This window comes from Typha angustifolia, chromosome 10, assembly GCF_048772165.1.
Source record: "Typha angustifolia cultivar Huaian chromosome 10, ASM4877216v1, whole genome shotgun sequence".
NCBI lineage: Eukaryota > Viridiplantae > Streptophyta > Magnoliopsida > Poales > Typhaceae > Typha > Typha angustifolia.
In genome coordinates this window covers 12,152,465-12,165,735 of record NC_133248.1, presented here as the reverse complement: position 1 = coordinate 12,165,735, position 13,271 = coordinate 12,152,465, and the positions used below count along the sequence as shown (strand labels likewise).

Here is a 13,271-nt window from a genome sequence, read left to right as displayed (position 1 = left end):
GCTTCTTAGTTTGAAAGGCTTCACATGTGGCAGCAGCAAAGGCATGGGCTTAATTTAGAACACCATTCCTTTGGCTTTCCTTTTAGCTATGGCTATTAAGTCTTTTTCTGCATACATTTCTTATCAACTCCCCCTTACCATCTCCTTGCTTTGGAAAATTCCTTTTGCTTTGACACATGCCCACTTTTAGCCGGTCACTTATTCCCGATTGACTGGAGTGGCGCTCCCTGTAACCCGGGATGTGCGAACTCTTCATGCACCCAATCAGACTGCGCCACATTCGTCCGGGTTAGCAAGTAGACACTCTACCTAAGTTGTGGAGAATCTAGTGTATCCCCCCCTTCACATGCTTGTACTCCCCCCACTTGTAGAAATTCTAGTGGAAGAATAATATAGCCAATTAATTAATTGTCTCTATACACAGCATCAAAAATAGTGAGAAATTCTTATGAAAAATTAAATGTCTCAACTGCATAGAAGAAGAAAAAGATAGTCTTATTCCCATCATTAAAAAGTTTAATCTTGTGATCAAGACCCAAAGCTGACATTAACAATGTACCTATCATGTCTCAATCTTTGTAGTATTGTGGTAGTTAGATGCTCTTTCTTTTCTTCTAGCAGAGACTTTTAATTAGCCCCCAACCAATCCTGCCATATACTTGTAACACTTGTTGTGTGTATATATATATATATATATATATTAAAAGAAATTTTGGCCAATGGATTAACTTTTGTTGTCATAATTGAGATTAATTAGTCTACTACTGCCTAGGTACCACCCCACTAGTATTCAATTAATCCCTCTCTCGTGTAACCTTTCTCTTTCAAAGTTAGATAACCCTTGGATTGGTACTAGTTGTACAAAAGTTAGGTGGGATATCAAACCCCATGATGTGACCATTTCAATTCCCCTCCATACTCCTCTATTTTAATTTTTTTAATCTAATTTTTTTATCATTTATTTTGTTTTTATTTATCACATCCTCCTCTCTTTAATCAATGGCCTGACACACTAAAGATAGATGCTCTTAATGACTCGATTTGATTGGCTACCAGCCAAAGATATCCATGATGTGATCATTATTTTATGGGAAAATTTGGAGGATTATGCTAACTATTTTGGTACTAAACAATGGCAATTTGACAGCCCCAATGGGCTACCTAGTGACTACACTTTGGAGCTGGTGATCATGCCTAATCTTTGATTAATTTATTCATTAATTAAATTAAGCATTCCACTTAAGGCAATTAGAGTGATGATAAAACTGGTGATGGAGTATTGTGTTAGCTGAATAAATTAACTATTATACCCGTGCTCTATCTCGTTTTTAACTTATAGTGCCCCAAACTTATACTCTAAAGTTTCCAAGTACTTAAATGGGCCAAGATACTGGATCCAGTTACTACAGGCCCATTTACTTATATGGGAGTGGATCCTCAGCAATTCGTATGTATGTAGGGATATCTTACTACCAGACAAAAATAGGTTTGCACCAACGTATTGATCGCACGTATCTGATACCTTTAAGACCGTTGGATTGATTGGCACGCTAAGGGAAGGAGAAAAGGAAAGGAATTAATCTGAGCCAAATGGTGAAATGGAGACAAAGAGTGAATTGACTCTAATTCTTCCTAGGTGTGGCATTTGCTAACTCCACAAGTTGACCAAATAATAATCCAAGAATTGTCTCTGGAAACACATACATCTGGGCAAATTGGAACCGAGGATTAAAATCAAGTATTTTAACCAAGCATTTGGAATCAACTTGCATAGTCTAGTCAGGATAGAAGAAGAAGAGCACTGTCCATGAGCCCAAATGGAGACAAAGATCACCCTGAGAAGCCCAAACATCTACAGCTATCTATCTACTTCTCTCAATTTGACAATTTTCAAATAATAGTTCCTTCTTCTTCTTTTTGTGTGGGTTTGTTGGATATCTTATCATGTCGTGTCAATTTCATTGGATCAGGATGATTCATGGCTCCAAAGTATATCTTGAGTTTGAGTTTTGACTCTTCTAAAGTATTTGTGGGGTCTGAGTTTTTTTTTCCCAATTTCTTATCAGAAAATAGATATTTTAGTAGACAAGGCTTCTGCCATTTTAGGGTTTATAGTACAAATGATGTACCTGTATATTAAATTATATAACTTTGTTATATATATATATATAAAAGTAGCAACAATGTAGTGATTATAGTATGATATAAGCCCATTACTTTGGTTATGGGTCATATATAGATATAGATATAGATGTTGGAGAACATCTTTCTGAAGATAATAGCACTAGAAACTTACTGGACTTATGTCATGTTACTCGACAAACATTGCAATGCTAGTCGACAAACATTTCTTGGAATCATGATTTAATGGGGTATGCATCTGGACTTCATTTCCCAACAAATAGCTTCTGCATTAGCTACTAGTGTACAAAACTTATAATTCACCAGATGTTAAGTTACAACAGAAGGAAAGGAATCATGCATTGATGATGATCAATAAGAAGCTTAAGAACATTACACATTAATCGATCACTCTACAAACTCTACTACAAAAACCAACAAAAGAACACAATAATAGGAATCACTCTACTACATGAACTTAAAAAAGAAGAAGAAGAAGAAGAAGAAGAAAAATCTCTTCTCTCATCATTTAACTCTCTCAGTTTATTCCTCCTACTTCCTATCACACCACAAGCATATTATTAATTAGTACACTCATAAGTCATAACGAAAGGACTACCTCAGCTATGAAACCGGTCCACAAGATAAAGCCATCAGCAGGATGGCTGCATCTCTTTCGTCTTGCGGGAAAACGCGATGGAAAGCCGGATTCTTGCTCAAATTTATCGTCACGTCGTCGGCGAAACAAGCATTAGTTTGATCAGAATTACTACGATCAGGAAAGTTCTTGCACCGTTTCTTGAATGGAACAGTGCGATCCACACCATGATCTGCTCTCTTCTCCTTCTTCACCTTGCTGTGTGTATCACTACGAATCAATCCGCCATTAGCAGCAGCAGCAGCTGCTGCTGCTGCCAAGGCTCTTCGCGCCTTCCTTTGCCTTATCCCGCAAGCGTTGCAAAGAGACTGCAACCATGGATATGTTAAGATGGAGGAGCAGTTGAGGTTATAAGTAACTAGAAATGAACAAGATGATTTGCATGCGTCGGAAAATTTTCCATACCTTGGGGCCTCGAGGGCCACTTCTCCATAGAGGAGTCTTCGTCGTGTTGCAATCTGAGCACACTCTAATGATACCAATCGGAGAATTATTGTTGTTATTGTTCTTATCGTTGTTTATGCTTCCATTGCGACCGAGTACTTCACCTTCTTCATCCTGAACTAGTACTTGCATACTTCTTCGCGGTTTAAATTCCATCATCTTCTTGATAAATCTCATCTTGGAAGACATCCACTTATTGCTGCCATGCAGATCTTTGTCTACAACATATAGATCACCCAAAGATTGCTTCACTATATCGTTGCTGCTACTGCTCTCATTGGTAGGGAACAACACTAGCCCATCACTTGATCCACTCACCATCATATGCTGCTCTCCAGGCTACAAGGAGTTAGACGAACAGATCGTGCACTTATCATTACTTTTTTTCTTTTCATATCACTTATTGTAAGAACTAAGGGCGAAAGAAATATTAGATCGGTTACCTCCTTTTGTAGTACTCCATCATTTGCTTCTTGGTAGAAGAAGTTATATGGCAATGGAGGAGTATGAGTTTGACGATCATATTGATCTCCCTCTACTAGAGGGATAGTATAAATATGGCTCATATAGAATCTAGAGAAGGAGAGTTGAAAAGGGCAACTAACAAAAAGGACTAGGATTTTGATCAAAGTAGTGTCATAAAGAGAGAGAACTCCCTTTTTATAAGAGAAAAATAACCACACACACACACACAAAAAAAAAACCCAATGAGGGGGGGTCTTCAGAAAGGAATTCACGTGATCCCTTTTACTAGCACGAGAGAGACATCACATAGCACAAAAGGAATGGCTAAAAAGTTAAAAGGGAAAAGTTTAATGTATTCCACTGTACATTAAATTCCAACTTGGTCATCAACCCCCCCCCCCCCCGCCTGCAGGTGTCTCTGAAAATTATTATGGGGTTTTGCTTGAAGCCATCTCTCTCTCTCTCTAGCCAAAAGGGCATTAAATGCTAGGGCAGGCTAAGAGACAGGACTAGCCCTTCATCCAACCAAGCTAAATCTAACTTTAGATTTTGCCATTCACTGGGAAAGGAGAAGACCCAAGAAAAAGAAAAACGGCTAGATGTCTTCTGCCTGGTTACTTGAAAGAGATATATCATCCATTAAACTCATATACCTCCATTCAGATGAGCCCATACAACTGGGGTTATTTGCTTACACTCGTGACCTCTTTGCGTAGAGACTTTTATCTATCCCACTCGACTGCCTTTGGGATTTTACCTCGTTGTTATTGATATGGATTGATGAACATATATCTACTTCATGCTTTTTAGATGGACAGTACCTAGATAACATTGTCCCCTTAATTTGAGGGGAAGTGTGATGGATTTGAATGATATCTAGGATGGATACGTATAAGGTGTTTGAATCACTCTTGGGCATAGAGAGATGATGATGATGGTGAAAGTTTTCAATGCCAAAATATTTTAAGGCATAGGGATCAATTGTGGAGTGAGTCCAAGAAAGTGTAACTTTCAGAAGGGTCTGCAAATCCAAAGTGGCATTGGTTGGTGCTACAAGACATTCCTCTCCATGCTACATGGACCCTCTCTCTCTCTCTCTAGATCTTTCTCCCTTGAGATCTCTCTATCTATCTCATAATTAAAAACAATCCATTTTCTATAGTAGAGAAGGAAAGTAACTATTACAAACATTTTAAAGATATTCTACAAACAGCATGACTTATCAATTTATTAATCTTTAATAACTTCTATCTCAGATAAAGTGTTTGTGGCCATAATATTATTCAAAAAGAATAGTAGCCATCAAATAACTCGAGTTCACTTTTAAATGCTAGCATGCAAAAGAATCTAAACCTAGGAATCTTACAAGTTAATAGGCAGAGAGATGCAATAATAACCACCACCACAGAAATAGAATAAAAATAAAGATGTGGAAATTTTCTCAATTGTTTATGCACCCTTACATTGTAGATAAATGAGGACAAACTTAATTGTTTTAGGTGATCAATGTCTTAATCCAGTACTATTTTGGCACAGGAGCAAAAATACGTGGTCCAGGAGGACACACGCCTCCAAGGATTCTCTTCAATTTTTTTTTTCAAATACTAGATAGATAGATAGATAGATAGATAGATAGATAGATAGATTTGTGTGACTAGACTTATGGTTCAACTAAGGCCACATTTTTCTACGTTACACCCCATAATTTTGAGGATTTTTTAAGGCTTCTTGTTATCTTATTTTACTTCTCTCCGAGGGTGTGTTTAGTTAACTTAACACCATTTCACTGTACTGAAAAACATAGGAAAGGGCATAGATAGATGCAATGCCAGAGAAGCAAGAGGTAATGGAGCATAAGATGAGGTCCAAGATTGACCTAAATGGAAGCTATGTTCTAGTTGACATAACCTGAGAAGTGGCAGATTTGACTGTCTTCTAGTAAATATCTCATATCAGAAGCTATGCAGAGCAGCAGAGAGAAGACAACATCAATTCAATGACCAACAAACTCAGAAAACCAATCAGCACTCCTGAGATGCCATAGCTTTATCAGAAACCATCTTTACATGATACAAAAACAAAACTTCCCCTGAGGTTTGATCCATTTCAGATCCTGTCATATGGAACTCAATCCCAATTAAGCAAATAAAACTTCTAATGCTAAGTTCAGAAGAAAGAGAGATTTTATTTTTTATTTTTTATTTTTGTCAGATGGTCTCTCAATGTAGTAATCAGACCTTGGACCACTTGGTAGTCTGATTTGATTGAATTCCCTTTATCTCTAGATATCGAAGTTAGTAGAATTTAAATTGAGAATAGAAAGGACGAAAGTACATTATAAATCCCCACAAAGGAGCCCTTTCAAAGCACCTAGATCACAAGTCACATGATCAAGAAACTCGCACTAAACATGGACATAGTGGATGAGCTGCTAAAACTTTATCATCTACATCAGCTTACAAGGACCACCATAATGCAAGATTGTCTTCATGCGTAGGCCGTTCTGTTTACTGTCATTTTACCGATCATACATACCGTCTCTCCACATAATAAATCTACTGGCATCTTGCAAGATTAGTAGTTCAGATGATTAAAAAAACAGACATTTAATTTGTTTGGCTAAACATTGAAATTGGAAGGAAAGTGGAAGGAGAAGAGAAGGGGGGGGGCCATGCAAGATGCCAAATTAGGAAAGGGACCAAGAAGAAAGTTGGCCCTACTGGATTCTGTGGATTCGATGGCCCCCCTGTCTGTGTGATCTTGTTATTATTATCTTTTTTCTTTCAGTTATGACAACTGATCATTTACACAATCAAGTGAGATCTAGACACATGTTGTTTATATCCTTTGCTTATGTATAATAAGCTTAGGCCTAGCTCATTGTGAGAGATCTTGTTGTTCTTCATTTTTATCTTATTTGATCTCATTTCAACCTGAGTACAAGAAACTTGCTCAATGTCTAGATTAACTAGTACTTTAAGATCACTTGTTAGGCATTTGTCTTCTAATGCGATATCCCGCGAACTTTGATCGGTAGACTGGTATCGGAGTTGATGAAGGGGGCGCTCATTGGATAGTCAGGCTCTGCAAGCATCCCAGTCGTCATACTTCAGTGCCATCTTCAACCTTGTAATCTCTTCCTCTGGGCATAGGTTTAATCCTTCACCAAGAGGCATGAGGTTATTTGTCTTCTTTAGGCCAGCTGAGTTCTGCACAACAGAGCATCAAGTGGTGTAAAATTCATCAAGTTGATCACTACAACTAGTTCAATCTGACATACTGAGTTCTAAAACTCACAAGCCATCTCCAAGGATTGAAATGATGAGGGTCCTCAAACGAGGAAGGATCCAGCTGCACTGCTTGGAAGTAGGCCATGACATTAAATTCTTTTGGAACAACATACCCTGAACAAGGTAATCACAAAGCCATATGCCAGTTCATGCCTACAATTTCTCTGAATTCTCCAACAGCACAGTCCAGTGACACCATACAGATATTTTAGTCCATAACTTTGGATATGACTAACAACATTACCGAGTTGCAAAGTCTGATCGATGATAAGCCTTAATAACAGTAGATACATAACATTTACACAGCTGGTTTAAGTGATAAAGAGTCTGTCGGATGTACTATAATTAAGCCTATGATAGATTCAAAGGTAGTCATGCTTACACAGTTTGTAAATTCCTTAGACTTGTATTCATCTAAAGTGAGTTTGGTCTCCTCTGTTTTGCTTCTTTATGTTAACAACCTCTTGGTGTTCTTCCTGCAAAAGACAACCAAATTCAAGTGCAGTAATTATGAAAGAGAACAAGTTTTATGTTCTTACCGGCAATTGTCCGATTGTCTTAGGACAGCCTTTCATGTTCTTCATATTCCAACCAAGAAGGTACTTATGTCGGTTCTTACGGTGTTATCTCCCTTCTTTGGCATATTCTTATCCATGTTTTTTTAAAACATTTTAATAACATTCTCCCTCAACTTTGTTACAATATTTAGGAAGTTACTAATTTCTTCCTCACCGAAAATGACAACATCAAAATTTAGAAGATGACTGGTGGACTTAGTTTCAGAGGCAGTTTTCAGAAAGTTTCATATAGTTTCAGAGGCTGTTTTCAGAAAGTTTCAAGTACTAGTATGTTATTATGCTTTACATACACATGAACAACCTGGAGAGCATTCCTGCATGAAGTTTCAGGCAGACTCAGAGGAACAGAAAAAAGACCTCTCGTGAAAGAGAGACCTCCCTGCCATAATAACTTGAAGATGGAATATGCAAACACTGAATTATAACCATGAAGTGAAAATATAAATGGCGACTTTAACATCCTAATATCCTATGAACCACTAACCTGGTAATTCCTAATAACTAACCACATGATTCAGTATTCAAGTCAATATTATCTGCATCATTCTTTACATTCTGTACATATATGAACTTTTGAACACAAAAATCCAAGTCATATGGAGGATTGCTCAGAGCCATAAAATTTCAGTGTGCAGGTTCCATGGAGGACAGGAACAAAATTAAGATGAAGCAGACTTGTCTTAGTGTGAGCCATTCTACTTACAGTAAGTCTCATCTCTGTATCAGAAGAAATTGCATCATTGAATATAATTCACAACCACCAGCAAGGAGAAGAAAGGCAGAAAAATATTCCATTTTTCCTGCATATACAGTAAGTCTCATCTCTTTATCAGAAGAAATTGCATCATTGAATACAATTCACAACCACCAGCAAGGAGAAGAAAGGCAGAAAAATATTCCATTTTTCCTGCATATATAGTAAATTGATTTACTCTGAATGAATATTCCTAATGTTTTCAAATCAAAACAACGGTTTTATCATATATCAGTATGATGGACCAGATATATTCATCATTCAGATGCTTATAACCCAATAGTGATGTAGATTTATTATATATTTTTTTTGACCAAAAGGCCGCAGCCCTGTTTCATTGAAGTTGCTGATGTTAGATTACGACCTGCATCTCACCTGTGGCCTGTCATAAGAAGCTTATGAAAAAGGCTAGAACTTTTCTTTGATGTCTTCGACACACAAGCAAAATCATAGCACTATGCTTAATTTTAAAACATTAGCTAACAAGAAATTCAACTACGAATTTATATTTGTATCTGAAGAAGATACAATTGCATTGCTTTAGTTGCAAATATTACCAAGAGAAATGAATAAGTTAAAAAAACACAATGAAACCAAATGATCATGTTGAAAAAAGACAGTACCTATAAGGTGACTTTGGACAATACAGGGGCCTTCATTGTCCCACATATTAAAGACACCACAGAAACAACAAATTAGAGGAGATATTAGACAATATACCAACATAAAGAGAATACTTTCTAAAATCATGGCCAGATAACATAAATGAATCTTACATGTCCAATGGCAACAAGAAGTATTTGTTTCAACCGGAAATTATATCAGTTTCTATAATAGCTCTGATAGACAAGAGAAGCATCTCAAGATATTCTGAGAACAATCAATAGCATGAAGAACAGTGGGTAGGCTATCACGATATAATGGGTCACAGACTCACAGCAGAGCAGCTCCAATATATGTCTCACATAAGAACATGCAAGGCAGCGCAAGATAGATTAGATGCCTCTCAGAACCCTCTGGTCAGATAGTTGAAGCCCTCTGTGTTATTACTGACATCAGCAGTCTCAATGGTGCAATCAAATGCTATAATCATTTCTCTTATTACTGAATTCTGGACCCTGATATTGGGAATTATTCCTGACATTTGTAGAACTCTACAGCTATACCATGTTGATGGTCGAAGTGGTCTATTCTCCATTCAGGTTACCCCTCATTTTATGCATTAAGCACTTGATAGCAGAATTGAACCAGGAAATGAAGCCGAACCATTGTTTGGAGCTCCATCTAACTTAAGAATGGAAGCAATCAAATTGTATATCTCCACGTTCTCAAAAGATGGCACTTTCCTGCCTCTCTCAAACTGAGGTCCATGGGCTATAAAGATAGTCCTCATTGAGAAGAACTTGTTGTCATAACCATGAGCTCCTCCGCATTCATTTCTCTTCGTCCTCTTCAACTCCACCTTGTAACCTTCTTCCAACATTCCAATGACCGGAGGAATCCTATAACTTGCAGAGTAATGCAGACGACCGGGCAAATCCTCTTTAAGGAAGATTTTAAGATAATTCCCATTCTCAACCTTCCCTGAGCTCAATCCTTCATTCATCTTGGCTACAACTTCAGACGTTGAGATACCATCTGGAGGCCGAATTGCAAGCAACGGGGTAGTAGATTGAACCCAATCATGTGGAATTTTTATCCATGGAGATAAATCATCAAGAAAAATCAGTTTTTTATCACAAGTACCTACCATTCCATGATCCCCTAACAAGATTATACTCACATCCTCAAAAATTCCTCTCTTTTCCAATCCCCCAATCAATCTACCAATCATGTCATCGATCCGGGATACTGCGGCTGTGATCTCGGGATCATCGGGACCGACTTGATGGCCCTGGTGATCTGGGTCCTCAAAATAAAGAGTGAAAAACACAGGGATTTCATCACTTGGTAGATCGAAGTAGCTCAAAACAGTATCTACTCTTTGCTCAAATGGCACAGAGCCATCATAATGGCGACAATACTTAGGAGGGCAATTCCAAGAACCTTTGCTTACCTCGGAGCCGGGCCAAAAGTAAGTGGCGGCAATGAATCCCTGGTCCACAACCGTCTCCCAAAGCGGTTCTCCAAGCCACCACTTCGGCTGGTGGCTGGACATAGTGAACACCTCCCCAGTCTCCGGATCAACGAAGTGGTTGTTGATGATGCCATGGAACGAAGGGTAGAGGCCTGTGACGATGGAGTAGTGGTTGGGAAACGTAAGAGTGGGGAAAACTGGGATTAGACCCATCTCAGCTTCGGTCCCATTCGCGATCAACCGATGGATACTGGGCGTTTGGGTCTTAAACTGGTACCCAAATCGAAACCCATCAGAAGAAACGAGGATTACAACCGGGCGCTTGAGCTTGGCCAGGGGACGAGCGGTCGGTTTCGCCGGTTGGGGTTGCAAAGGTGGATCAGAGACGGCGTTAGAGCTGGCTCCGGATAAGTCGGGCGAATGATTCGAGGAGGAGTTGAAGAAGAGGAAAGCGAATCCGGCGGCGGTGGCAATGGCGATGCATGTGGTGATCACGAGGAAGGAGAAGAGGAGAGCGGAAGGGGAGCGAGAAGACGAAGTGGACTTAACGGAAGATGCGGAGAGGAGAGCCGTGGTGGGGTTCGGGTGGTCTTCTTCGACGTTGGTAGAGGTGGGTTCTTTGGGAGAAGGTGTGGAGACGGATAACGTGAAGGAAGCCATTAAAGGTGGCTCCTTTTTGGTTTCTCAACTCTCAAGGATCGTACTGGGGTCTTGGTTGCAGAAGAGAGAAAGTATATTGGGATCTGGAAAGACGGACTGTGAGGCGTGAGCTGTGGGTGGAATAGAGTAGTTGACTCGTAGTTGTTGGTGGGAATAGTCGTACAATGAGAGGAATATCGCCCGATATTGGAATAGTTTCAGGAATATCCCGCAACCGATCTCCTATCCCATGTTTTTATTCGCGATAGGTCGAATAAAGCGAGGTTTCTCCTACCCAACTCCATCTGAAACGTACAGTGCGTCGCACGAGCACTCCCATTAGAAGTGCAGCTGATCCTCTGCAGTGCCTAAATCTTTTGTACCATCTGGGAGCCAATCGAAAGCTGCCACCAAGTAGCAAGTTCCTGCCCTCCGTGCCGTTGATGGATCTGCTCCAGTTCGGTCGCTCTCGCTTTCTAATAATTGTTGAATTTAAACATACTAGTTTATAGTTTGCATCAGAAAGACATCGTGCAATGTCTTAGATTCAATTTTCTCAATCATTGAATGAAATACTTAGTGTAGATCTAGAATAAGATTAGATGGCGACGAGATTCTAATAATAGAATAGAAACAATTAAAAAAAAAGATGGAAGAAAAAACGGACATTTTCTCACGTGCTAATGATGTCTTTCTTTGCAACCTCGCAGGGATTTGAAATCTTTCGAGCACGTGCTAATCGGGCCACTTGTTTTATCGAACGAAGTTTCTAGTATCGGCGACGTGTTCAGGAGATTTGCCGACTTCAGTGCCTAAAAAACTGGGCCGTGGACTACCATTAAATGGGCCGGGCTTAGAGCCATGGGCTCTATTTATTTCATCTTGACCTATGTAGCTATTTAGCTAGTTACAGAATTGACCTTCAAGCTGACCTCATGGAACAATGTAAAGAAAGATTGGTCACGGTTTCAGATTTTTTTTAGTCGGCAGAGAGAGAGAGAGAGAGAGACGCATTAATATAGCATTATCTCAACTAAATTGACAAATTGAATACTACCTGTGACTGAATCAAGATCAGAAGACAAATTAAAAAGGGCTTTCTTTCTTTCTTTCTTTCATTTTTTTTTCTTTATAGAAAGATCTCTTTTTTTCTTTCTTAATAGCAAAGTAACTTGATTTATGGTATTATCCTTGGCTACTAATACTCATTCTCACCTAAAAATTAAAATACTTTGGCTTCCATAAATTTTTTTTTCTTTAAGTATATTCCAGTGAGAAGTTGAGATGATATTTTTCTAGTTATATCTTAGGGCTTGATATTATGTTTTTATTATAGTGTTGTTTTACTCTTATAACCAAGTGTTGAACTTGTGCCGTTCAACTTTCCTCTCAATTTATAATTTGTAGTAGCCGGCACTATTACGGGCTAATGAAGTGAGTTTTGCTATTGGTGAAACCAAGTTGAGGTGGGTTATGGTGATGGTGATGGTTGAGGTAAGGGAGATGACTGCTAGTAGGGCTTGAGGTCGAAGAGGGTCTCGATTGGATAATAATTGAGAAAATTTGGAGGGAGATAAATTGGGGTGGCTACAATGATAGCACAGTGAAGATGGTGAAGGGGTAGTGTGAGAAAGTTAAGAGTAAGGATTGCAGTTAAGGAGATATCGAAGGTGCATCACTAAGGGGGAGAGAAAGAAAATTAGCATAGTTTTTCTTGATGTTTTAGGGTGCTCACCACACCTCATTTATAATGGCTACTTTATTTTAGATGACTTGCCTTCCAAGCAACTCTGACTAGATTCAACTAGTTAAACCAACCCATCAAGTGAGTTCATGACTCCGACAAACCCAATCATAACTCAACTTGACCGCCCAGCTCTAACCTATCCACAACATATTTCAAGCCATTTTCAAATGTTTTAATGAGCTTTAAAAAGGGACATGCTTGATCAATTTTTTCCACAAACTTTTTAGCAAATAAATAGATTTGATCCATCCGTAGAACAATTGATCTACTTAATCAACATATTATTTGAAAACTATTATGTGTCTAAATATCCTCTAACACTAGCTAAGCTCAAATTAGACTCAATTGAAACTCGACCAAATTGAGATAAAGATTGTCAGTTTGAAGGTAGATTTAAGATCATCTTGTTGTAACGCGCGGTTGACTCGAAGCAAAATAGGCTCAAAATTAGAATAAACTATTGATCATAGATGGGGGGGGTTGGTTACGCTTACAAAC

General features: G+C 38.7%; 2 protein-coding genes across 4 annotated transcripts; both read right to left on the bottom strand.

Annotated features, from left to right (window-relative positions):
- Positions 1 to 2,490: 2,490 nt before the first annotated feature.
- LOC140768728 (protein CYTOKININ-RESPONSIVE GATA TRANSCRIPTION FACTOR 1-like) lies at positions 2,491 to 3,924 on the bottom strand. 2 transcript variants are annotated; one of them, XM_073109115.1, is made up of 3 exons: positions 3,667 to 3,924; positions 3,185 to 3,550; positions 2,491 to 3,087 (listed from the first exon to the last, which is right to left on the bottom strand). In XM_073109115.1, the coding sequence occupies exons 1-3, from the start codon at positions 3,787 to 3,789 to the stop codon at positions 2,746 to 2,748; spliced, it is 831 nt and encodes a 276-aa protein (XP_072965216.1). In that variant the 5' UTR covers positions 3,790 to 3,924; the 3' UTR covers positions 2,491 to 2,745. The 2 variants fall into 2 exon arrangements, with proteins under 2 accessions (XP_072965216.1, XP_072965217.1); XM_073109116.1 differs by having other exon boundaries at positions 3,185 to 3,562; positions 3,667 to 3,895.
- Positions 3,925 to 8,898: 4,974 nt separating this feature from the next.
- On the bottom strand, positions 8,899 to 11,324 carry LOC140768912 (uncharacterized). 2 transcript variants are annotated; one of them, XM_073109383.1, is made up of 2 exons: positions 10,367 to 10,507; positions 8,899 to 10,212 (listed from the first exon to the last, which is right to left on the bottom strand). In XM_073109383.1, exon 2 carries the CDS (start codon positions 10,142 to 10,144, stop codon positions 9,533 to 9,535), a length of 612 nt encoding a protein of 203 aa, XP_072965484.1. In that variant the 5' UTR covers positions 10,145 to 10,212; positions 10,367 to 10,507; the 3' UTR covers positions 8,899 to 9,532. The 2 variants fall into 2 exon arrangements, with proteins under 2 accessions (XP_072965484.1, XP_072965483.1); XM_073109382.1 differs by having other exon boundaries at positions 8,899 to 11,324.
- Positions 11,325 to 13,271: the final 1,947 nt, after the last annotated feature.

Coding starts and splice junctions, on each gene's coding strand:
- LOC140768912 (XM_073109382.1), bottom strand. CDS start 11,047: ATGGCTTCCTTCACGTTATCCGTCTCCACACCTTCTCCCAAAGAACCC.
- LOC140768728 (XM_073109116.1), bottom strand. CDS start 3,789: ATGAGCCATATTTATACTATCCCTCTAGTAGAGGGAGATCAATATGAT. Junction 3,563..3,666: donor ATGGAGTACTACAAAAGGAG/GTAACCGATCTA, acceptor AACTCCTTGTAG/CCTGGAGAGCAGCATATGAT. Junction 3,088..3,184: donor GTGGCCCTCGAGGCCCCAAG/GTATGGAAAATT, acceptor CCATGGTTGCAG/TCTCTTTGCAACGCTTGCGG.